Source organism: Hypanus sabinus, chromosome 3 (genome assembly GCF_030144855.1).
Source record: "Hypanus sabinus isolate sHypSab1 chromosome 3, sHypSab1.hap1, whole genome shotgun sequence".
Lineage (NCBI taxonomy): Eukaryota > Metazoa > Chordata > Chondrichthyes > Myliobatiformes > Dasyatidae > Hypanus > Hypanus sabinus.
The window spans coordinates 162964524-162990345 of NC_082708.1; the positions used below are offsets into that span (position 1 = coordinate 162964524).

The 25822-nt window shown below is 40.4% G+C and overlaps 1 protein-coding gene across 2 annotated transcripts; it reads left to right on the top strand.

The window, feature by feature from the left end:
* Window positions 1-14: 14 nt before the first annotated feature.
* On the top strand, window positions 15-18514 carry atp5fa1 (ATP synthase F1 subunit alpha). 2 transcript variants are annotated; one of them, XM_059965553.1, is made up of 12 exons: window positions 15-210; window positions 1352-1430; window positions 2137-2306; window positions 4210-4383; window positions 4920-5086; window positions 5868-6016; window positions 13056-13207; window positions 15375-15599; window positions 16050-16157; window positions 16890-17034; window positions 17855-18005; window positions 18289-18514. In XM_059965553.1, exons 1-12 carry the CDS (start codon window positions 124-126, stop codon window positions 18368-18370), a joined length of 1689 nt encoding a protein of 562 aa, XP_059821536.1. In that variant the 5' UTR covers window positions 15-123; the 3' UTR covers window positions 18371-18514. The 2 variants fall into 2 exon arrangements, with proteins under 2 accessions (XP_059821536.1, XP_059821538.1); XM_059965555.1 differs by having other exon boundaries at window positions 16-183.
* The last annotated feature ends 7308 nt before the right edge of the window (window positions 18515-25822 follow it).

The window sequence follows — 25822 nt, forward strand, 5'->3', positions numbered from 1 at the left end:
TCGCTGCACCGCTGACCTCTTCCTTCAGCAGCCGGCAGGGCGGCCATTTGCAGAGCCACTCTGTGGAGGAGGCACGTCCAGGGCTGCACACCGTCTCACCGCTCCGACACCCGAATCCCGATCATGTTGTCGACCCGCCTGACAGCCGCACTCGCGCGGTCCCTCGCCAGGCAGCGATCTCAGGTAACTGTCCTGAGTGCCGAGTCGCAGGTGCGGGTAAGGGCGGGTGAAGTGAGCTGCAGCTAGGCGGCCATTTTGCACGGGGCCTACGATGGCTTCGTGCACAAAGTGGGTTAGCGGTGGCAGTGGAGCCCGTCCTCGAGTCCTCCCTTCCACTGGGTTTGCACCCATTGCATGAGGTCGTGGTCTTTGCAGTTGTGCGAATTAAGTATGTTTAGAATTCTGATAGCCTGAGGGATGTTGATAGGCCTCGTCCTGCTGAAGGTCAGGTCCTCCTTTTCTCCTTTTCGGTCAAACTTTCATAGCTTTGCAATATGAATGTTCAGTCTACATATCTCTAAATTTAGTAATTGTTTCTTCATGGTTTTTAAAATTAATATATGTACACACTCATGAATTTTATTGCATTCACTGATTCTGTTGTGAACATTGAATTTGACCTAACTGGATAAAAATATTTCAATGATGAATTGATTTAGCAAAGTGCTATACGCCCTGTTGCTAATATCTATTTTTTGTACAAAACTACATTGGTTAGCTATTGTTTGCACATTCATTTGAAGAAAGTAAACTGTTGTAATGTGGTAATGATGTGATGTTTCATAACTGTTAATTGTATGACAACTTCCCACAAACATCTAGTGTATATTTTGAATAAAATGTGTAATTTCTCAATGATGGTTGCTTCTAAAGCTCCTGAAGGTCAGAGTAGGTTGTTGTTAGCTGTCTGTCCTAATGGATCTGGAACTGGAATAATTTATTAATCTTTTATATCGCGGTTTATAAAACAAATAACATTAATTGGGTTGTTATATTTGCCTTGTTGGATGTACAAGTCATACAAGAAACGCAGTCACTTCTCTTCTGATTAAGGGTGGATACTCAACCCAGTGATTCTGTCATGAATTTTAAAATAAGTTAGTTTATTTTAAGAAGCATGGAGTGACCTTGTTGTCTTTGGTACCAATATAATCACCATTGATGCCAAAGTTCAAAGTTTACATTTACCAACAGTTATAAGTGTGAGGCAATCTAAATTTTGAATATAACAGCAACACATTAGAAATACTGCAGCTAATCCAGTTTGAGATTTGCATCTGCACTTTGCAGAATGTATTAATCTCTGAATGTTTGGGCAAAATTGATTTATTTTAAGTCTTGTTCTTTTCAGGTGGCAAGACATGTCTTTCCTGCAGGATTTGTAGCCACTAAAAACCTTCACACTTCAAGGACATGCCTTCAAAAGACTGGTCAGTCTTTGTTAAATATGTTTTCAATCAGGTGTTTAGAGGTGAATGTGAAAGAAGCCAGCTAATGTCAGGAGCAAGCATTTTCTCTTTTAGTATTTCCAGTTTGCTTTTTGGCTATTGTTCATATGATGGTTAACTTTCTATATCAAAACTATGATACCAAGCTATATTCCAATCTGAAATATATTTTTGGTTCAATAAGAATTGGCTGAGAAATTGCTTTCTGGTTTGGCTAGGCACAAAGTGAATTAATTCCAGGCTTGGGCTGCAGTGAGTTGTGCATTGGTGTGCCAGTAGTTAATGTAATTTCTTAATGCTGTCTAATTATACTAATATAATTTTTTATTATTCTTTGATTAGATTAGAGCTTATGGTGGGGTTTGTTTGTAAATGTTTACTTGCATTGGCTGTGGTTTGCACACCAGTCTGTGTATCGTGCACTAGAATGCCTAGATGCATTTGTATTTCAGAGCTCTGAGGTATCTTGCGTTTAGTTAATATGCTGCTTTTGTATGACTGAGTAACCCTGTGCAATAAAGAGCATCCCCCAGCCTTTCTCAGTTACCCCCTGCCTCAATTAAGCAACTGGTTCACTCTATCTTTCTTGCCTTAAAACTTTGACATTTTATGCAATAGAAACAGTTTCATAGTCTCTTATTCCCATTCCTCATTATTTTAATTTTACACCTTTTTTACTTGTCATTAGGTACCGCAGAGGTTTCTTCCATCTTGGAGGAACGTATCCTAGGAGCTGATACCTCTGCTGACCTGGAAGAGACTGGTCGTGTGCTCTCAATTGGTGATGGCATCGCTCGTGTGTATGGTCTGCGAAATGTGCAGGCTGAAGAAATGGTGGAATTCTCCTCTGGTCTGAAGGTAACTGAATAATGAGATGGACTGGAGGAAAACCATGTTTCCTTGCATCCTTGAATTCAGCTTTGCATTTATTTGGAAATTCTAAATTGTTGTGAATTTTATTCCATCATGAGGAAGTATAGAACCATAGAATACTACAACACAGAAAGCAGGCAATTTGGCCCTTCTAGTCTCTGCCAAAACTTTATTCTGCTAGTCCCATTGACCTGCACCCAGTCCAAAACCCTCGAGACCTCTCCCAACCATGTATCCAGGATCATTAATCCTGAGATTAATATTCTTGCAGGCATACTCAATAAATGCATAGAAAAATAACCATAACAGATCATTGAAAGACTCACTGTCACATACCCCTGACCGGGTTACCAAACCAGCAGAAATGGAATAATACATTGGAGTCTGGCAGTACTGTGACTAAAAGTGTTTATTAGTAAACTAAGTATACAGTACTATAAAATGCAAATATATATAAAACAGGTTAATGATGATATATACAGAAGTGTGGAAATAGGAATCAAAACCATCGAAACTATCGAAGTCTAGGGGTAAATGAATAGTCTTATGATGGTGCAGAGTTCAGTTCAGTTAGTTTAAGTCGAGGTAGTTGTTGTTGTACCGTTGGGGGAGGTACAGAGAGAGCAAGAGGTGATGCAGTTGCAGGCAAACCTTCCGTTGTCTTCTTGTCCTGTTGTGGTCACTGACTGTGACCCCTCTGTACCAGACCAGACCGTTCTTCAGCGGTGAGCTTGTCACCCAGGCGAGGGTGGACACACACACAAGCCCCCATCTTCACGTGGGTGCACAATGCTCCTTCAGTGTCCTGTGGCATGTCTCAGCAAGAATCTTACAAGCAGGCAAAAGTGTCTTGGAGCAAAAGAAAATAATCAGCCATGGAGCCATAACTTTAAATCTTTGTCTCCCCCTCTCCCCCTCTCCCCCTCTCCCCCTCTCCCCCTCTCCCCCTCTCCCCCTCTCCCCCTCTCCCCCTCTCCCCCACCAGTGTCCAAAAGCCAGTATCATTCTCCTGCCATTTTGAAGTGTTTGTCCACAGAAAATATGAACCCTAGGGGTACCTAACAGCACCAACTTGAAAAATACAAAAAGAAAGAAATAATAATAACAACAATTAAGCAATAAATATTAAGAACATGAGAAGATGAGTTGTTGAAAGCAAATCCATTGGTTATGAGAACTTATCAATGATGGGGCCAGAGAAAATGAGTGGCTGTTCTCTGTGGTTCAAGAGTTTAATGTTTGAGGGGCAATAACAGCTCCTGAACCTAAAATTATCCCTCTAATAATTCTATAAGGAAGTGTATCTCAAAATCAAACAAGTGTTTCATCTTGAGTTCCTCTGGTTCACGAAAACAGGAATGGTCGCTTTATCTGGTCTTCACTTAAATGACCTGATATTTTGGAGGAAAATATTAATCCTTTTCTGTAACTGATGTGGTCCCCTTCCATTTTGTGGATCCTTGTGCTATAAATTCATGTTTTATTCCCTGAAGATGCTGAAATAGATAACTAAAGTCAGGATTGTGCTAGTATCACCTGGCCAGTATAATTCAGCCAGGTTTTTGTTGCTGTGACAAGCACGTGAATGGGTGGTGAACAAAGGTGAGATTTGGCTTAGCTTCAGTAATCTCACTTTTGAATTAAGTTGAGAAATGGTACTTGATCTAGAAGTGCAGAGGGTATGTTGATCTACATCATCAAAAGAGGCTTTTTTGGGTGGGGAGGATCTGTACTTATAGTTTGTGGTGTTCCTTGTGCATTTTGTCTTAATCAGGTTGAGTGTCTCAAACTATTTCCAAGTGCATTTTGTATAGATTCCAAGCCATACGAACAAGTGAAAAGTTTGTACTGTTTTTTTTCCCCTGATTTTATGTTTTCATCACTTTAGGGAATGTCTTTGAATTTGGAACCTGACAATGTCGGTGTTGTAGTGTTCGGCAATGACAAACTGATTAAGGAAGGTGATATTGTAAAGAGAACTGGTGCCATTGTGGATGTTCCAGTAGGAGAGGAACTACTTGGACGTGTTGTTGATGCCCTGGGAAATGCCATTGATGGAAAGGTAAAGAGCTTTGTAAAAATACCATGATATGATGTCTATTAAGGTTACTTCTAGTTTCTTGCACTCATCTGTTAATAGTACTACCTTTATTGTAATTAAAGACTAAATGCTTTGTCTTCATTTTTGCAATTTAATTTTTTTGCTGAGTTATGTTACTTTCATGAGCATAGAAACAGGATATTCAGTTGTCTGGTCGGTTCTGGCATTTGTGCTATAAATGAGTGAGCTATTTGAGCTCCATTTTTCCAATGGCCTTGGAGCGGTTACTTTATTGTTAGGATACCTTTGCGAGTCTCTGACTTATGACTTGTGCTTACAACATTTTGATTTGGTACTATAAGCCTTTCTCGCTTGATGAGCAAGCTGCCCTGTAGCAGCCTTGTGTGCATTCTGGTATTGAAATCTGTTTTCCAAAAGAATAAAAGCATCTCAGTTGGAAAAGCAGAACTTGTTGGAGTGTTCAAAACATCCTGTTTGATTTGTTTTGCTGTAGAAGCTTGAATGTTCAAATTTTGATATTTGTTTTTCTGAAACAGGGTGCACTTGGAGCTAAGAAACGTAGGCGTGTGGGATTGAAAGCTCCTGGTATTATCCCCAGGATCTCTGTGCGTGAGCCTATGCAGACTGGTATTAAGGCTGTGGATAGTCTGGTGCCCATTGGCCGTGGTCAGCGTGAGCTTATCATTGGTGATAGACAGACTGGGTAAGAACCAAATATTGTATTCAAATGCAAAGATCTGCTTTGAAACTATCCCTATCGGCACTTCACCAAGGTGCTGTGTAGTCAAAGGTCATCTTGAAGTGTTGTCACTGTTGCAATATGAGAAACATGACAGCCTATAGGTTCTCCAAACAACAATATGATAATGACTTATTCACTCCATGTTTCTACATATCTTAGTCGTGTCACAAGGTCTAGTTACTTATTAAAATTAGTGCTATGGGATCTATGAAATCCACTTGAAATGATGGATCTGGCTTGAATTTTAAGACTTTTGAAAAGACAGCAGCTCCAGCTTTTACTTCATTGGATTGTGAATAATCTTTATGTGCAAGGGTCTGGACTAGGACTTGAGCTGCGGCTTTGTGATCAGTGGCTGACTTGTTAATTGTAAATTGATGGTTTTATAAATTACATCCAAAAACCATGAGAGCTTGTTAGCTGTCTTTTAACACCATTTTAGTTGTTGCTCCAGTAGAGAGAACGCACACTTTTCCTGCCTCCTGCTGTTACTGGTTCTGTTGGCAATCTGCCACCATGTTCTTGTGACCCAGTTTGGACAACGCTCATGTGAACTTGCCACTTGTATCGAACTGGAGTAACCAGATGTTCATGAGTAGTCACCTGTCTTCTGGTTCCTCTTTTTAATTTCGTCTTTCTAGCTTGTGAATATAAAGGTCGCATGATAGTATTTCCTATTTTGCATTTTATGGCTCAGCTGTTCACAATTTTGTTGTGACTAATGTATTGATTTGCTTTTTAGCAAAACTGGTATTGCTATTGACACCATCATCAACCAAAAGAGATTCAATGATGGAACTGATGAGAAGAAGAAACTGTACTGCATCTATGTTGCTATTGGTCAGAAGAGATCCACTGTGGCTCAGCTCGTCAAGAGATTGACTGATGCTGGTAGGTTCCTTTGCCAAAATAACCTAAAGCAATTTAGCTGTGAATTATCTCATCCAACTTCTGTATTAAAGTCTTGGAGATTATGATAATATTTCTTCTTGGAGCTGGAATTGGTGCATTAGCCCTGATATTTACAAAATCAATATTTATCTGGTCTAAATGAGATGTATGCTCTGATCCCTACAGGTGTTTCTCTAAGGTTTACCACTTTTTTTGCTCACTATAGCTGATGCCATACAGATTTTGTTCAGTGTTATAGAGTTAGACAGAAAAAGCAAATTAGCCTCCTGGGTGGGGACTACACCTGCTAGATTTTTCTGAATGCTGTAATATCAGCATTGAATTTTTAAGACTTGCAGTCAATCCAAATTATGTTTGTGTATCTACTACTGCCGGTCTTAATCAGGATGCATGTTCCTGGGTGACATGGTGGTGTGGTGGTTAGCATAATACTTAACAGTATCAACATTCCGGGTTCAATTCCCGCTGCTGCCTGTAAGGAGTTTGTACACTCTCGCTGTGACTGTGTGGATTTCCTCTGGATGCTCCGGATTCCTCCCACAGAACGAAAATGTATCAGCTTGTAGGTTAATTGGTCATAGCAAATCGTATCAATCAATTAATTAATTAAATAAATTTTAGGAAATTACAAAGAATGAATGTGATGACAAATAGTGAGAAAAATAATATTAACCCTCCCCCCTCCCCTTAACCCTTATCTAAAGAAAGAAAAAAAAGAGAAAGATTGCCTGGATATCAGAGGATCCCCACATGGAGTTCAAAATAATTTTAATATTTATTTTTACTTTCCCCAATTACTTTATAATTTAATCTTCAAAGGACCTATGTATTTAATCCTATCTTTTGTAGGTATGGGAGCCAAATTTTCAAAAATATATCATTCCATTCATTTTCTTAATATATGTTAAAACTCTTTCTTTTCACAGGTCCATTAATTCCATTAACATTAAAACTTAAAAAATTAAGTAAATTAATCATTCATAATACCTTGGGAACTCTTTAAAATTCTCCATGTTGCTATGAGTTTCTCCCCAACCATCCGGGCAAAAAAGAAGAAAAATAGAAGAAAGATAACTAATATATAAGAAAAAAAACAGTAACCCCCCCCTCTAATATTGCGAATAAAAAGAACACAACATTACCACCCCCCCCCCCCCCCATTTTACAGGTCATGACAATCGCCATGATTGTACACGTGAAACACGCAGCCATCGATCAGGAGCTCCTCCAGCTCCCCCGCAAAAAAAACCGAAAATATATTAGTGAAGAAAAAAAGATTAATGTCTCTACTCCCAATTAATACTCCTCAAATATTTTTTTTATATAAATGTACATCAAGTCCAACCTTGTTTCAGTCTTCGTCATTAGTCCATTTCATTTCTATAATTCTTTACTTCTTCGTGGACATCAGGTAATTCTTGTACAAATTCCTCCGCTTTCCGGTAATCAACGAAAAATCTTCCTTCGTTATCCAGGAAAATTATCAATTTTGCTGGATAGCTCAATAAAAATTTATAGCCCTTTTCCCATAAAGATTTTTTCACTGGATTAAATTCCTTCCGCCTCTTCAGAAGATTGTAACTTATGTCTGGATTAAAAAAAACTCTTTTCCCTCCTATTATCAATGGCCCATTTCTCTTTTTAGCACCTTGAGTAGCTGCCTTCAAGACCATTTCTTTATCTTGGTACCTTAAACATTTTATTAAAATTGATCTTGGGTTTTGATCTTGTTGAGGTCTTGGTCTTAAAGCTGTGTGTGCTCTTTCAATTTCAATTACTTGGCTTCCTTTTTTCATTTCTAACATTTTCGGAATCTATTCTTGAAAGAATTTTATTGGATTTTCTCCCTCTGTACCTTCCATAAGACCAACAATTTTGATATTATTTCGTCTACTAGAGTTTTCAAGTGCATCTGTTTTTTCCAACATCCGTTTTCTTTCTATTGTCCAGGCAAGATTATTGTCTTCTATCTTATCTATTCTTCCAGTTTTTTCTTCCACTTTTACTTCCATCTGTTTAACTTTATTATCCATCTTCTTTTGTTTTTCCACCACATTATCGAGTTTATTCTGCATCCTTCTTATAGCTTTTAATTCGTTCATAATATATATCAGAATATCTTTTATGTCTCCTTTAATCGCTTCTTTCTTTTCCTCCTCTTCATCTGAATTTCCCAAAGAGTCTGATTCCACTTCTGATTCACCGTAGTTGGGATTTGTAGTTTTGTTAATATCTGTTCATGCATACTTTCGCGCATTGTTGTTCTTGCTGTTTCTTCTTGGAGACCGCCGACATTGCTGCAACTTCCGGTCCCGCATCATCAGAAGTGCCATGCACTTCGCTGGGAGGAGATCCAACTTGAGTCCGAGGCTTCACCGAGACGGTTAGGCCTTTTTCTCCGCCGATTTGCGCAGTCTTCGAAGTAGTAGCTTCTGTCTCAGTTTAGGACCCATATCAAAAGATAATCCTGAGTTATTTATAAATAGTTTCTAGTAGATATTTGTTAACTCTTCTTCATTTAAACCCTATTTCGTTACTTTTTACGAGGGAGCCGGCTTCCCAACGTCTCGACCCTATGTCATCACGTGATCTCCCCCCCCCCCCCAGTTATAGCAAATTGTTAGGCTAGGGTTAAATCGGGTGTTGCTGGGCAGCACAACTTGAAGGGCCAGAAAGGCTTACACTGCTGTATCTCAATAAGTAAACAAAATTCCAACTATTAAGTCAGAAAATTCATTTATTTCTTTGATTCATGCTGTTTCCATCGACTCCAGGAATCCAGTGAGGTATTCAGACTGGAATATTAGCAGCCAGTTACTCAAGGGCTACCTAGCCCAGCTTTGTAGTAGCAGTAATGCACAGTTCCCACCATTAATGAAGGTTGCCTGTTGTCCCACCTCTGTCAGTTTCCACCTGCTCATGCAGACTCTATGGATAGAGTACTCTGCATCTGTTGTGGATACTGTAACTCAACAATGCTGCTTTGCTATATTTTAAATCTCTCCTTGGCTTTGCTATCTTAGACCAAAGAATCTGTGAAAGTTAATAAACTTGAGCTGTAGAAACTGAGAGCACATGATAGGTTATTTTCCACCTGAAGATTTGAGATATTGCCTTAAGTCTTTCAGTGGAGTGAACAGTGTATTGTCTGTCTTTAATCTTATGGGGTTGGGGACAGGATGTTGGTTGTGTAGTGAAAGTCTGCTTCTCCCAGTCACTAGTTTGGTATTGAGCTTGGAGCACTAGAAAGTGTTTGCACTTACAAATAGAGAAAGCTTGGAGAGAGTGCTCGAGGTGATCGAGAAGGGATGCGCTTAGACCAGTGGTTTAATGCAAGGAGTATTATGAACAAAGCTTAGAGCATAGATCAGTACTTGGAGCCATGACACGGCCATTACAGAGACTGGGATGGCTCGGGCAGAAATAGTTAATTCGAGTGCCAGGTTTTAGATGTTTCAGAAACAACAGGGAGGGAGGCAAAAGCTGGGGGCATGGCACTGTTGATCAGAGATAGTGTCATGGTTGAAGAAAAGGAGGAAGACGTGGATTGTCTATGGAGTCTCTGTGGGTGGAAGTTAGGAATAGGAAAGGGTCAATAACTACGGCGTGTTTTCTATAGACCACCTAAGTGTAATAGGGACATTGAGGACTAGCTAGGGAGACAGATTCTGGAAAGGTGTAATAATAACAAGGTTGTGGTGGGAGATTTTAATTTACCATATATCGATTGGCATGTCCCTAGAGTGAGGGGTTTAGATGGGGTGGAGTTTGTTAGGTGTGTTCAGGAAGGGAGAGACTGTACTTGAATTGGATTGGGAAATGAATCTGGTCAGGTGTCAGGTCTCTCAGTGGGTGAGCATTTTAGAGACAGTGATCACAATTCTATCTCTTTCATAGCGTTGGAGAGGGATAGGAACTGAAAAATTAGGAAAGCATTTAAATGGAGTAAGGGGTATCGATATGAGGCTATCAGGCAGCAACTTGAAAGCATAATTTGGAAACAGACGTTCTCGGAAATGTATGGAAGAAATGTGGCAAATGTTCAGGGGATATTTGCGTGGAGTTCTGTATAGGTATGTTCCAATGAGTCAAGGAAAGGATGGTAGGGTACAGGAACCGTGGTGTACAAAGGCTGCTGTAAATCTAGTCAAGGAAAGAAGAGCTTACGAAAGGTTCAAAAAATTAGGTAATGATAGAGAGCTAGAAGATAATAAGGCTAGCAGGAAGGAGCTCAAGAAAGAATTTAGGAGAGCCAGAAGGGTCCATTAGAAGTCCTTGATGGACAGGATTAAAGAAAACCCCAAGATATTCTACAGATATGTGAAGAGCAAGAGGATAAGACGTGAGAGAATAGGACCAATGAAGTGTGACAGTGGAAAATTGTGTATGGAACCGGAGGAGATAGCAGAAGTACTTAATGAATACTGAAGCAAAGTACTCATTATGGAAAAGGATCTTGGCAATTGACTTACAGCGGACTGAAAAGCTTGAGAATGTAGATATTAAGAAAGAGGATGTACAAGAGCTTTTGGAAAGCATCAAGTTGGATAAGTCACCAGAACCAGATGAGATGTACCCCAGGCTAATGTGGGAGGCGAGGGAAGAGATCGCAGAGTCTCTGGCGATGATCTTTGCATCATCAATAGCGACGGGAGAGGTTCAGGAGAATTGGAGGGTAGTTGATGTGTTCCATTATTCAAGAAAGGGAGTAGAGATAGCCCAGGAAATTATAGACCAGTGGGTCTTCAGTTGTTGGTAAGTTGATGGAAAAGATCCTTTGAGAGGGAAGATTTATGAACATTTGAAGAGGCATAATATGATTAGGAATAGCCAGCATGGCTTTGTCAAAGGCAGGTCATGCCTTATGAGCCTGATTGAATTTTTTTTTTGAGGATGTGACTAAACATATTGATGAAGGTGGAGCAATAGATGTAGTGTATAGGGATTTCAGCAAGTCATTTGACAAGGCACCCTATGCAAGGCTTATTGAGAAAATAAGGAAGTATGGGATCCAAGGGGACCTTGCTTTGTGGATCCAGAATTGGCTTGCCCACAGAAGGCAGAAGAGTGGTTGTAGACCTGCATGGAGGTCGGTCACCAGTGACGTGCCTCAGGGATCTGTTCAGGGACCCCTACTCTTTGTGATTTTTATAAATGACCTGGATAAAGAAGTGGAGGGATGGGTTAGTAAGTTTGCTGATGACATTGTGGATAGTGCTCAGGGCTGTCAGAGGTTACAGCAGGACATTGATAGGATGTAAGACTGGGCTGAGAAATGGCAGATGGAGTTCAGCCCTGGTAAGTGTGAAGTGGTTCATTTTGGTAGGTCAGATATGATGGCAGAATATACTATTAATGGTAAGACTCTTGGCATGTGGAGGATCAAAGGGATCTTGGGGTCCGAGTCATAGGACACTCAAAACTGCTATTTAGGTTGACTCTGTGGTTAAGAAGGCATACGGTGCATTGGCCTTTGTTAACCGTGGGATTGAGTTCAAGAGCCAAGAGGTAATGTTGTGGCTATATGGGACTCTGGTCAGACCCCCTTTGGAGTACTGTGCTCGGTTCTGGTCACGTCACTACAGGAAGGATGTGGAAACCATAGAAAGAGTGCAGAGATGATTTACAAGAATGTTGCCTGGACTGGGGGAGCATGCCTTATGAGAATAGGTTGAGTGGCCTTTTTTCCTTGGAGCAATGGAGGATGAGAGATGACCTGACAGAGATGTATAAGATGATGAGAGACATTGATCATGTGGATAGTCAGAGGCTTTTTCCCAGGGCTGAAATGGCTAGCATGAGAGGGCACAGTTTTAAGGTGTTTGGAAGTAGGTACAGAGGAGATAAGCAGGGTTCAGTTTTTTTTAATGCAGAGTGGTGAGTGTGTGGAATGGATTGCCTGCGATGGTGGTGGAGGTGTATACAATAGGGGCTTTTAAGAGTCCTGGACAGGTATATGAAGCTCAGAAAATAGAGGGCTATGGGTAACCCTAGGTAATTTCTCAGGTAAGGACACATTTGGCACAGCTTTGTGGGCCAAAGGGCCTGTATTGTGCTGTAGTTTTCTGTTTTGTTTACTTTTCTGGTGTAGGTAGTTGACCTTAATTACAGAGTAAGTAGGGTTCTATTTTTCAGGTTGCTGACAAGACCATACTTTAAATACCTTTAAGGCAGAGGGGATGCTATAGAGACTTCGGAAGCAATTTAGTTTTGCAAGCTTAAATCCTACAATGAAAAGTTTTTTTCAACAAGGAAAGAGTAAGAAGGTTAGGCATGTGCATTTTGGCATTCAAAAGAATGAAGGATGATCTTAATCAAATTCCAAGGGAATGTGATGCAGTGAGCATAAAATTAGGGTGCCATGGTAGCATAGCAGTTAGTGCAATGCTATTACAGCACATTGTGTTGGAGTTCAGAGTTCAGTTCTGACGCCATCTGTAAGGAGTTTGTATGTTCTCTTTGTGACCCCATAGGTATTCTCCAGATGCTTTGATTTCCTCCCACAGTTCAAAGACTCACTGATTACTAGGTTGGTAATTGTAAATTGTCCTGTGAAGGTGGAAGGCTGGATGGCATAGCTCATTGGCAGGAAGGGCCTGTTCTGCTCTGTATCTCTAAATATATATAATGTTTTCCCTTGTGGGAAAACTTAAAAGCTAAGTGTAAGGTTCAAAATACAGGGTGACTAGTTTGGATGGGATAAGAAGGAATATCTTCTGGGAATCATAAATAGTGAGAGTTCTGTACCCCATAGAGCTGTAGGGGCTGAGTTATTGAATGTATTCGAGGAGTAACACGAAGTTGAGGCCAAGCTCAAATAGGGTATGAATGAGTGGCAGAGCATTCTCAAAAGTGGTTTGACTCAATTTTAATTTGATAGTTGTCATTAGATATTCTCAAAATCCAATGGAAAGTGGTAGCAAATGATCATTCAAAAGCAGGCAGGGAAACAGCATAACATCTTTATTCACTATAGTTGAAGCTGCTGTGTATTCTACTTGTTTGACTTGTTTTCCAGATGCAATGAAGTATACCATCGTGGTCTCTGCCACAGCCTCTGATGCTGCTCCACTTCAGTATTTGGCTCCATATTCTGGCTGCTCAATGGGAGAGTACTTCAGAGACAATGGCAAGCATGCGCTGATCATCTATGATGACTTGTCTAAACAGGTCAGTACTTTTTCCAATAGATTAGCTCCAGCCATTAGTTTAGGTTCCTGGTCTTAGGCCAACAGCTGTTAGTTTCTGTGGGTGTTATCATTTGTAACTATTTTATTGTAGTACCCTGGGAGAGGATGAAGTAACCTGGACAGGCTGAGGTTAGCCGTTGCTACACTAGTTGGATGCACCTTTTGCTTTGCTTGGCTTCTGAATATTGATAACTGGAACCATTTTCTTGGAAGTTCTAATTTCAAAGTACATTTTATTATCAAAGCATGTATACAGTATACAACCTTAAGATTCATCTTCTTGGAAGGTAACAACAAAAAGAACCCACACAACTAAACCATCAAAGGCCCAGTGTGTGAAAAGGAAGCAAACAAATAACATTAGCTGCAGAAAGTGAGTCCACAGCCACTGAGCTGTTCAGGCAAGTAAAGCTGGTGCAGGAGCCTGATGGTTGCAGGCCACAGCTGCAGAGACAGTTCAGTGCTGAAGCACCCAGATCAAACTGTGCAGAAATGTAAACAGAAACACAAGCCAAATGAACTGTAGTCACTGAAAGTGAATCCACGGCCATGGAGCACATTCAGTGCTGAGGCAAGTGAAGCCTGTCCAGTAATCTGATGGCTGCAGGGCAGCAGTTGTTTCTCAACCGGGCTGCATGGGACTCAAGACTCCTGGATTTTCCACTTTCCGGCAGCAGCGAGAAGAGGCTGGCTAAACATAGGCAAACAACACTTACAGTATTGGTCGACGCTTTAATCCATGCAAAGTAATGGAGCTAATGACAGGTTTTTGTTCTGCCATTAGGAACTGATGCAGCTATGCCATAGCTGCACTCCAGTCTCATCCACACCAAATCCCCCAGGAGATAGCAGAAATGCCAGGTCATTTAGTTTGCTCATATGAGGAATTTACAGGCTGCAACTGATTGTAGATCAGAAGTGTTTTTAGAAGAAGCAGAGTACCAAGTATCTAGTACTTTTGTGAGCAGTCTGTGGGATGTCACCATTGGTCAGTGGTGCCAACTTGCCAATTGGAGTTTTATAGGCTGAAGTGGGATGCTGCTGTGATTTTCAAGATTTTTGTTGGATCTTCAAAGCAGACAAAATATAGTTTGCCCAAAGTCACTGAAGCAATATGTGGTGTTCTTTTAGCACTGAACAGGAGAAAACTTTGATTACATAACTATTTCTTGAGATTTGACTTTTAAGATCTTTTTAAAATGGAATACCTTGAAAGTGAACACAGAATAGCTCTATTTTGTTGAATGCATACTTAAAATGAGCAGATTCAGTTTTGTTTATCATATGTACAATGAAACATAGTGAAATGAGTCATTTGTGTTAACTAACATACCTGAGCTTGTACTGTGGGCAGGCTGCGTGTCTACAATCCAGCATTAATATAGTATGCCCATGATGATTAGCAGTAACTTAGTTCTAAACACAATAGTCTATGGGCTGAATTAAGGGTAGTTCACATGTTCAATAGGTACATTTAATGTCAGAAATGTATAGAATATACATCCTGAAAATCTTTTTATTCACAAACATTCACGAAAATAGAGGAGTGCCCCAAAAAATGAATGACAGTTAAAACGTTGGAACCCCCAAAGGCCCCCCAACTCCCCCCTCTCACGCGTAAGCAGCAGCAAAGCAACAAGCCCCTCCCCACCAGCAAAAAAGCATCTCCACCCCCCGACCAAGCACTCAAGCATGCAGCAAAGCATCAATAGACACAGATTTGCAGTACCCCAAAGATACTTATTCACCTGGTATTTGACATAACACAGGCTCCCTCTCTCTCCCTAATAAGGAAAAAGCTGTTTCACAGCTGATTTATAGTGTTAAATGTTTGTTGTGTTGCCTTTTCCGAGCTCTGTGCCCAAAGAACTTGGGTTGCTGCTTTCAATCTTCCATGTTCTACACAGGCGGTAGCACCGGCCTTGGATCACCCACCTCCAGCGCCCTGCCTTCAGAGGAAGTTACTGAAGTTGATTGTAACTTCACTCCTTTCCTCCTGCAGTAGCCCGTTCTATTTGTGAATAACTTGCAATGTAACATTTAATTAAGTATTTAAAACGAAAGGATCCATGGAATTTATTGCACACCATAAACAACTGAAACTTGTAACAACCATTGCCAGTGTCTCACTGTCAACCTTTTTGCAGGCTGTTGCCTACCGCCAGATGTCCTTGCTTCTGCGCCGTCCACCAGGGCGGGAGGCCTATCCCGGTGATGTATTCTATCTGCACTCCCGTTTGCTGGAGAGAGCAGCCAAGATGAATGATAACTTTGGTGGTGGCTCCCTTACAGCTCTTCCAGTAATTGAGACTCAGGCTGGTGATGTGTCTGCTTACATTCCAACCAATGTCATCTCCATCACAGACGGTCAGGTGGGTTGTAAAAGTGAAAATTGTCCTGCACTTGTTTTGAATATCAAATTGAAAAGTGAATTTTTGAAGTACTAATGTTTGCAAGAAGGGAAATGAATGGTAAGTGTATTTATGGCAATACCTAATTTACACCCCCCCCCCCCCCCGACCAATCTCAGGAATGAGGGCTGGTTGTTCTCGTAAAGATAATCATTTATGGTCAATTGATTATAAGATAAGCCTTCTGAATATATTTTTCTTAAAGACTAATGACTAGTACTGATTGATGGTAATTTTCATTGAATAATTAAGTGATGTATTGGGTTAGGTTTTTTTGCATTGGGTTTGTAAACTTGATGTCACTGCAACACTAGATTTCTTGTACTGCCTTATAAACATTCCTTATTTCTATGACTGGAATCACACTCATGTAGTGTTAGATCTTGATTTATGTACTTGTATACTTTATAGATCTTCTTGGAAACTGAACTGTTCTACAAGGGCATCCGCCCAGCCATTAATGTGGGTCTGTCTGTATCCCGTGTAGGATCTGCTGCCCAGACCAAAGCCATGAAACAGGTATTCATTGGGTTGTTCTTACCTACATCCTTTTGATTACTGCTTGATAATTAACTAAAAGAATTGACATGGGAATTTGATTCTTTATAATTTCAATTCAATTTATTGGGCATTTTTGCTGTATGGGAGGATTGAGTCTTTTAAACTTTGGAATTAAATAACAACACGAAGTAATGAGGCAAACATTAATTCCAATGGAAAGTTCTTATGTTCATCTTGCAGGTCTAAGCAGACCCTATCAAAAGCGTTCGGGTCAGACATTTGACAAACTTTATAAGTGGGCTACTAGATTTGGCAGGGGAGCTCATCTAATTTGTTGGGGAAGAAGGAGGACAATTAAATCTCACTGTCTGGAGTCCCTACCAGAAGTTTACATATCATTTAGTATGATTTAGATCCATCTGGACTAATTTTTTTATCCAGTAGTCCAATCTGATGCTAAAAACACATTTCTGGAGGAACTTGGTGCCTAAGCAGCAACACCTTGCTTATTCCTCCTGCAGTTTGTGTTTTGTTTCAGGTTTGAGCATCTATAGACTCTCATCTCCACCCTGCTGAGGTGATGGGCAGTGTTCCAAATAGAGCAGGATGTTGTGGAACCACTGTCAACATTAATCATTGCTACCTCTTGTCCAACTGCTGCTTAGTCCCAGATCTGCCTTCATTTTCAAATATCCCTGAATATTGAGGGAGTCTGGATTACCTTCTAACTCTTGATCTAACTGACCACAGGTGGCTGGTACCATGAAGCTGGAGTTGGCCCAATTCCGTGAAGTGGCAGCTTTTGCCCAGTTTGGTTCTGATTTAGACGCTGCTACTCAACAACTGCTGAACCGCGGTGTTCGTTTGACAGAGTTGCTCAAACAAGGACAGTATGGTGAGTGAGTCTTATCCCTGGGTTGTGATTCAGAGAAGCTTGAAATTGCCTAACTGATCACATTTTTCACCATATTGCTTAGTATTTTGCCATTTTTATTGATATAAAGTGCACTGACCCAATTTATGCCAGCTATTTTCCCTCTGCACTCAGTCGTAAAACAGGGTCTGAAAAATCAACCATTAGTATGTCTCCACAAATACCGCCATCAATAAAAACTCGAGCACCAATGCTGTTTGTAGTAACGACGATTGTAATGATTCCAGGAATGAAAGTTACCGTATGAGGAACGTCTGGCAGCTCTTGGGCTGTATTCCCTGAAGTTTAGGAGCATGAGGGTGGATCTCATAAAAACAATCTGAATGTTAAAAGGCTTTAACAGATTAGATATGGCAAAGTTATTTCCCATGGTAGGAGATTCTAGGACAAGAGGGCATGACTTCAGGATTGGAGGATGTCCATTTAGAACAGAGATGCGGAGAAATTACTTTAGTTAGAGGGTGGTAAATCTGTGCAATTTGTTGCCACAAGTGGCTGTGGAGGCCAAGTCATTGGGTGTATTTAAGGCAGAGGTAGATTGGTTTTTGATTAGCCAGGGCATCAAAGGGTATGGGGAGAAGGCAGGGGTGTGGGGATGACTGGAAGAATTGGATCACCCATGGTTGAATGGCAGAGCAGACTCGATGGGCCAAATGGCCTACTCTATCTTATGGTCTATTAGTGCAGTCCTACTGCAGTTCATAAATGTTATGGAGATGTTGAGGGTTCAGTTGGAGCATGTGTGCAAGCTTATGCTGTAATTTTTGTGTTTTCCATCCAGTTCCCATGGCTATCGAGGAACAAGTTGCAGTTATTTATGCTGGAGTAAGGGGTCACCTGGATAAAATGGAACCCAGCAAGATCACAAAGTTTGAACCAGCTTTCTTAGCCCATGTGAGAAGTCAGCACCAAGATGTCTTGGGAACAATCAGGCAAGTGTATCATGCAACAGATTTCTCAACAACCCTCTCCCCTTACAAAAAAAAACTTAAATCTTTTTTCATGTACTAGACTTAAATTTACAAATCTGTACTGCTTTTTATGTATGAAATTTGCCTATTGGAATGAAGTTTTGTGAGTTGACTATTTTAACGCACCCCTGGATAATTACAAATGGTGATGATTTTTAATTGTGCTTTGTCAGTTCAGTTGTTCTTGGACTACTTTGCAGTTCTTTGAGGATAGTTTCTGAAGTACTGTTTTTTTTTATTAAAGGGCCGAAGGGCACATCAGTAACGAAATAGAAGCCAAGCTGAAGAAAATAGTAGTAGATTTCTTGTCCACCTTTGAGGCATAAACTTTGTCTCCATCTGCTGATTTGTCATGTTAATGTGTTGCTGACTGCTCTGATTACTCCACGAACTAAAGGAAAGCGGTTCATGCTCTTGTGTAATATGTACAGGTGGTTTTCTCTTCAGAGAATAAAATATTCCATTAACAATTTTGTTTAATCTTTTTATTTGCACATGAATACAAGTTGAAGAATGTTGATGTGCATAAGAACAATTTGGTCAGGAATAATAGCTGTTAAATGGGGAAATATTGGTTGAAACTATTGCATTTCACACTTTGCAGAGTTCATTTGTGAATATAAAATAAAATTCTGAGACAGCTACAATTTTAAGTGCATAATTTATTATTACCTTGTTTGGCATCCCAGAAACAAAAGGCCCAATGAAACCACTAAAGTATTATCTCAACAATGAATATTGTGGCTGATTTGTAACTTACAGACAATAACCTTGGCTGTAGGTTGGGGATTGTGATGTACAGAGACCTGAGTATCCTGAAAGCAAATAGTTAAAGGTTCAAGAATGAAGCGATTGTCAATCTAGAACCATGCAACATTAAAAATAAGCAACAAGCATAACGCAATTTAAAAAGCATAATAATTATAAAAGTAATCCTATAAAATATACAAGCAACTGAATGTGGTTGTTATATTCATAGGACCTTGTAAAGATTGTACAGTACTAAAGTGATGCTCGGTGCAGGAGTATCTACATATGGTGACCAATAGGAAATGATAATGACAAGGGGACTTCGCAAGAAAAACTCGGTAGCAGCAGAGTATATGAAAGCACTATAGGAGTATGGCAGTGTAGCTATGAAGTGTGGCATGTAAGCATAAAGTTGCAGTGCATAAGAAGATGAAGGATGCTGTGCAAAGGTGGTGCTGACAACACGGAGAAGTAACTAGATTTGAGTCTGGTGTGGATGCCGACTAGCTTTTTCCTGATGGAAGTGGGAAAAACAGTCTATGAGCAGGGTGGGTGGGATCCTTCACAATATTGCTGGTCTTTGTATATTTGTCCTTGATGGTGAGTAGGCGGATGTCTGATGTTTGTCAGATGTAACTACCACAAATGGTCCTTGTGGCAAGTACAAGAGGAATTATTTCTCGTTACAATTATACAGGATCTTGATGAGGCCACTGATGCAGTGTTGTGAGTTTTATCCTGTTAACCTAAAAAGCAATCTACAAGAGTGCAGCAAAAGCTTCATCAATCTGATTTCAGTGATGGCAACACTCATGAGGATAAATTGGGTTGACTTGAGTCTATATTAACTCAAGTTCAAAAGAATCAGTAGAGGATTTTATTAAAGTGTCCCAAGAACAAAATGTAAAGCCCAGCTGGATGGACGAAATTATTTTCTGCAGCAGGGATGCCTTGAACAAAAGTCATGATCTCGGGACACGTTAAGATTTAGTACTGACACGAGACCTTTCTTCACTCTAAAGATGGTGAACCTTTGAAACTACCAACCTCCTAAAATTGCTGAATCAGGTTTATCATTAACAAGTGGAGTGAAATTTGTTCTTTAGCAGTGGTACTGTGTAAAAGCATAGATCTATAATATTTCAAAAATAGTCCAAAATAGAAGGAATAATGAAGTGTTAATGGACTGTTTGTAAATTTGATGGTGAAATGGATGAAATTGTGTTGGTCTTCAGGCTTCTATACTCCCTGATGGTAATAAATAAGGGCGTGTCCTGGATGGTGAGTGTCAATAATGGATGCCACCTTGAGGCACCATCTCTTGAAGATGTCCTCTGGTAGGGAGGATTGTGACCCTGTTAAGCTAGCTGACTAACTTACAGCCTCTTGTGATCGTGTGTATGGAGGCTTCATACCAAGCTGTGTGACAGAATCAGTCAGAACGCTCTCCACATTACGTCTATGGAAATTGGTGATTTACAAAATCTGCTCCAACTCCTAATGAAGTAGAGCAGCTGGTGTGTCTTTGTGACCACATCGATATATTGGGCCCAGGATATATCCTGTTGGATATTGATGCTCAGGAATGTTCTTTCCATTGCTGACGACTGGGGTGTTTTTTCCCAATTCCCCCTTCCTGAAGTCCACAATAATTTCCTTGATCTTGCTGATGCCAAGAGCAAAGTTGTTGTTATGACACTACTCAACTAGCCAATCTGTTGCACTGCTATTAGTCACCACGTTTCCACCTGAGCTATCAACAATAGCGGTCTCATTGACAAAATTATAGGTGGTGTTTGAGTTGTACTTAGTCATGTAGTTGTGAATGTTGAGAGAAGCCAAGTGCCATCTTTGAGGTCCACTGTGCTGGAGGCAAAGATTAGATGTTATTACTGATCTGCGCTGACTATATAGTCCTCCAATAAGGAAGTAGAGGATCCATTTGCAGGGGAGGTACAGAGGAGTCCTGGGGCTTGAAGCTTCACCAAAAATACTGAGGAATTGATAAAACAGCATCTTGCAAATAGGTGGTTCAAATCAGAGTGGAAACCAGTGAGATGGCATTGTGGTAGACCTGTTGTAGCTGAAGGACACATTCAAGGAGGTGGTAGGTTTTTTGATACAGATACCACAAAATACATGCATAGGGAGAGAGCAGTTACACGGTACTGAAGTACAGATTGGCTACAATGGTTTCATGAGACTAGTGCGAAAGGCTGAATGATCTGTTTTTTTCATAGAATTGTAGTTGATCTAGTTGTGGTAAGAAGCATTGCAGATTACAATATCAACTTCATTACAAAGGATGATCAAGTTTCTTGAGGAAAGGCAGGTGTTTTACAGTAGTTTGCTAAGCATGGCATGTTTACAGCACCAGCGATCACTGATTGAGGTTTGATTTCTGTTGCTGTTAGTAAGGAGTCTGTATGCTTGCCCTGTGACTTTTTTTCTGGTGCTCCAGTTTTCTCCCATATTCCAAAGATGCACAGTTAGGGTTAAAGTTGCAGAAATACTATGCTGGTGCTGGAAGTGTGATGGCACCTGTGGGCTGCCCCTGCGTTATCTTCAGACTGCACTGGTCGTTCACGCAAACAATGCATTTCACAGTGTGCTTCGACATTGACAAATAGCTAAATCTCTCGTGGATGGGTGGTGTGGAAGATCTGGCTACTGGAAATTCCTTTTTTTAATTGGTTTTTTAATGCATTTTCTACAATGCTACAGATAAGAAAAAACCCCAAACCAAAATAAAATTAATACAGTGCAAAAATAGACATACAATAATAATATAATACAAAAAAGATAATTGAGAAAGCACCCAAATTGAAGTCATGTAAAGTTAGTATCCTCCCCAAGCCCCACAACAAAAAAACTCCAGACCAACCACAACACAATGTAGAGAATATAAATCAGGATATTCAAACTCCCATAACTGTAAATACACTTGAAAACAGAAGATAATATGCCTACTACCAAAAAAAAGCTGAAAGTAAGGGACTGAAAAAAAACCTTAATTAAGAGGAAGGTTATGAAAGTACTCAATAAAAGGTCCCCAGACATTATGAAACTTTATATCCGAAATAAGAATTGAATAACGAATTTTTTCAAGGTCTAAACAGGACATAATATCATTAAGCCATTGAGCATGCGTGGGCAGGGCAACATCTCTCCATCTAAGGAGGATTAAACGTCTAGCCAGGAGAAAAGCAAAAGATAATATTCGACACTTAGTCAAACTCAAACGTAAATCTGTCTCACCCAAAAAACCAAACAGAGCAATTAAAGGGTTAGGTTCTGTGGTGATTCAGAATACAGGATAAAGTTATAAAAACATCTTTCCAAAATGTCTCTAAGCCAGGACAGGACCAATACATATGAATAAGAGAAGCCTCGCCTCTTTTGCATTTATCACAAAGAGGACTAATATCAGGGTAAAATCGAGATAATTTAGATTTAGACATATGGGCTCTATGAACAATTTTAAACTGTAAAAGGCAATGGCGAGCACAAAGAGGTTGAATTAATCGATTTGAGAATCGAGCCCAAATTTTATCCACAGGGGCACGCCATAAGAATGCTAATTTATCACGAATAAATGATATTAAACCTTTACCCAGTGGAGTAATAGAAAGAAACCCATAACATTTTTCTCGGGCATTTCAGGGAAGTTAGGAATTAAAGGATTAATAAAGTGTCTAATTTGGAGATATCTAAAAAAAAAAATGAGCATTAGGCAGATTGAACTTAGCAGAGAGCTGTTGAAAAGATGCGAAGCAATTATCAATAAAAAGATCTTCAAAATGTCTAATGCCCTTCCTATACCAATCATAGAATGTTGAATCATACATAGGTAAAAAAAAAGGTGATTATGTAAGATAGGACTAGAAAGGGAAAAGCCATAAAATTTCCTAAACTGAGCCCATATTCGCAAAGTGTGTCTAACAAGAGGATTAACAATTAGTCTAGGCCAGGGGTCAGCAACCTTTACCACTGAAAGAGCCACTTGGACCCGTTTCCCACAGAAAAGAAAACACTGGGAGCCGCAAAACCCGTTTGACATTTAAAATGAAATAACACTGCATACAACGTTTTTTTTGCCTTTATGCTATGTATAAACAAACTATAATGTGTTGCATTTATGAAATTGATGAACTCCTGCAGAGAAAACGAAGTTACATTTCTGCATGCAACAAAAACATTTTGAACTCCGAAAAAAAGACGTTGGGTTGAAGGTTACTTTTAAGTAAAATACTCAACGTCTATTTGAGTCCTTCTTGTATTTATGAAAAACGCCAAACTTAAATTTGCCGCCAGCAGCAAACCAAAAATAACATCAGCCAGCTGACAGCCTGAAAAATAAAAGGACTATTTCACTGAACAATGAAAAAATATGAATATACATAAAATAATAGGCAATTAAAATATTTATCATACTTGGTTAATGGGATTTCTGCTCCTGGACCTCAGCGCACAGCGTCTGCACATCAGGGCTGTATGACGTCACCTTCATCTTTACACAGGATTGCAAGCTGTCATCTGTGAGGCGTGCGCGATGTTTGTTTTTAATAAAATTCATGTTGGAGAACACCTGCTCACATACATATGTGGATCCAAAGATCGACAGGACTCCAAGCGCATACTTTTTCATGTTTACATAAATGTCGGGCATAGCATTCCATGTTTCGAACACAAGTTTGTCCGGTTTTGGAAGGTTTTCAATATCACTCCATTTGTGATTCTGAGCAAGAACGGCCTTCTGACGGGCAACATCTTCAAGGTCTGCTGTCAAGCGTCTAAACTTGGACACCCATATGTCTTTGTCGGCTATGTCGGCCAGTTCCATCTCAAGATCAGGTTGACTCACACCTGCCAATGCAGTCGTATTCAGTAGGGAAGGATCGATGCTTAAGGGAGTGACCGGGAAGGATAATGTGTTTTTTTCCTCTCTGAACTCACAGAAGCGTTTCCCAAACGATGTTTGCATTGCGATGATTGCAGAATGTAAATACTCTGAAATTATCATGTTGTGACCTTGTTTGAACTCTCTCAAATTGGGGAAGTGAGACAAAGTGCCTTTCTGTAAATCTCTGGCAAGCACTGTCAACTTGCGCTCGAATGCCAAAACATCCTCCAACATGTGCAGGGCTGTGCGTCCTTTCCCCTGAAGAGCTGTGTTCAGCGTGTTCAGGTGCGCTGTCATGTCTACCATGAAGTGTAGCTTTTCCAGCCACTCTGGCTGTTCCAGCTCAGGAAAGGTGAGCCCTTTGCTGCCCAGGAAAGTTTTCACTTCTTCCAGACACGCGACAAAGCGTTTCAGCACCTCCCCTTTGGACAGCCACCGGACTTTGTTGTGCAGCAGGAGATCAGAATATGCGCTTTCCATCTCGTCCAGTAACAAACGGAATTGACGGTGATTTAAACTTTTTGCCATTATTTTATTGACAATCTGAATGACAACATCCATTACTTCTGTGCATTCCGGAGGAAATGTTTGAGCGCACAGTGCCTCTTGGTGCAAGATGCAGTGAAAAGTCAGCAGCTTTCTGTCCAGCGACTTCTGCAGTAAAGCCACAAATCCCTTGTGCGTTCCCGTCATATTCGGAGCCCCATCAGTAGCTACTGACACCAGATGGGTGGTCTTTATTCCTTTGGCTCTTAAACAATTCAAGACAGCCTCACAGATGTCCTCCCCCCGTGTTTGGTCTTTTAGAGGTATCAACTCAATCAGTTCTTCCTGTGGCCCGGCAGAGTTTACATACCGGCAGAACAACGCTATTTGTTCAATATCACCTTTGTCTTTAGACTCGTCACAGGCAATCGAGTAGGCCACAGCTGAATTGATGTCTTTAATTTGCTGTCTTGTGATGTCTTCTGCCATTTTTATGGTTCTGTCTTTGACAGTCTTTGCAGAGAGGGGCATATCCCTGATTTTCTGCACAATTTCACTCTTGTTTTTAAAGTCCGTGAATAGATGTTCTGAAATCTTAATGAAAGATTCTTTTATATATTCACCATCTGTAAACTGCTTCCCGTGCCTGACTATTTCCTGAGCGGCAATATAACTGGCGTATGTCGTTGATTTTCCAGACTTCATCCATTTCTGGAAATGATTTTTGCTCAGATCAACCTTCCGCATCAGTTCCGAAACGGCTTTTTTTCTCTCATCTCCATCCGGATATTTTTGAGCAAAGGCTGCGTGTTTACTCTGGAAATGCCTTGCGACATTTGACTTTTTGTTGTTTGCTAGTTTCTCATTGCATATTAAGCATACCGGTAAACCAGTCTCGTCAACAGTGAAAGCAAATGAATCTGTCCACGTATCATTAAACGTTCTGTTTTCTTCAGTCACTTTTCTTTTTTTAGAATTCTCCATAGTTGGCTTACCTTGGATCGAAAAATTAAAGAAATCGCGCACTGGCGGGTGTCAGGTATTGGCAGTGGTGACGTATATTAATAGCGATAAAAACACGTTGTAGCGGTGTGCTCACGCAGTCAGTAAACTGCAGTCGAATAACTTTATTCGAACTAAACAGCCTTGCTTTTAAGCCTCCCTCAACCCAGCCCCCATGGACGCAGATGCTGCAAAAGACGCGTACTCACAAACCCCCGTAGGCTATCTCCCTTAGCCGGAATGCTGGCTAATTGTGAGCCGTTTCGGATGTGCCAGGAAATGTGTCGCCACACTTAGATTGTACAAGATCACCATAATCTTCAAATTTAGAATTACATTTCAAAAGCTAACAAACTAACATAAAATACATTTTAATTAAATACTGACCAATTATTTCCCAAAGCCACAGGGAGCCGCAGCACAGAGGTGAAAGAGCCACAAATGGCTCGGGAGCCGCAGGTTGCCGACCCCCGGTCTAGGCAAACTACTTGGGAGTACAGAGCCAAGAAGTGCAGAAATAGATAACTCTTTAGTGGAACTCAACTCCATTGCCACCCAATTAGGGCACTCGGGTTGGCTACGAAAAAAAGACCAAAAGGTAGTACAATGTATGTTAGTTGCCCAATAATATAAATGA

Excerpts from the sequence above, each read along its gene's own strand:
- atp5fa1 (XM_059965553.1), top strand. The coding sequence starts at position 124 with ATGTTGTCGACCCGCCTGACAGCCGCACTCGCGCGGTCCCTCGCCAGG. Across the intron at positions 211-1,351 it reads TCCTGAGTGCCGAGTCGCAG|GTGGCAAGACATGTCTTTCC; the intron begins GTGCGGGTAAGG and ends TGTTCTTTTCAG. Across the intron at positions 17,035-17,854 it reads GCTCAAACAAGGACAGTATG|TTCCCATGGCTATCGAGGAA; the intron begins GTGAGTGAGTCT and ends TTTTCCATCCAG.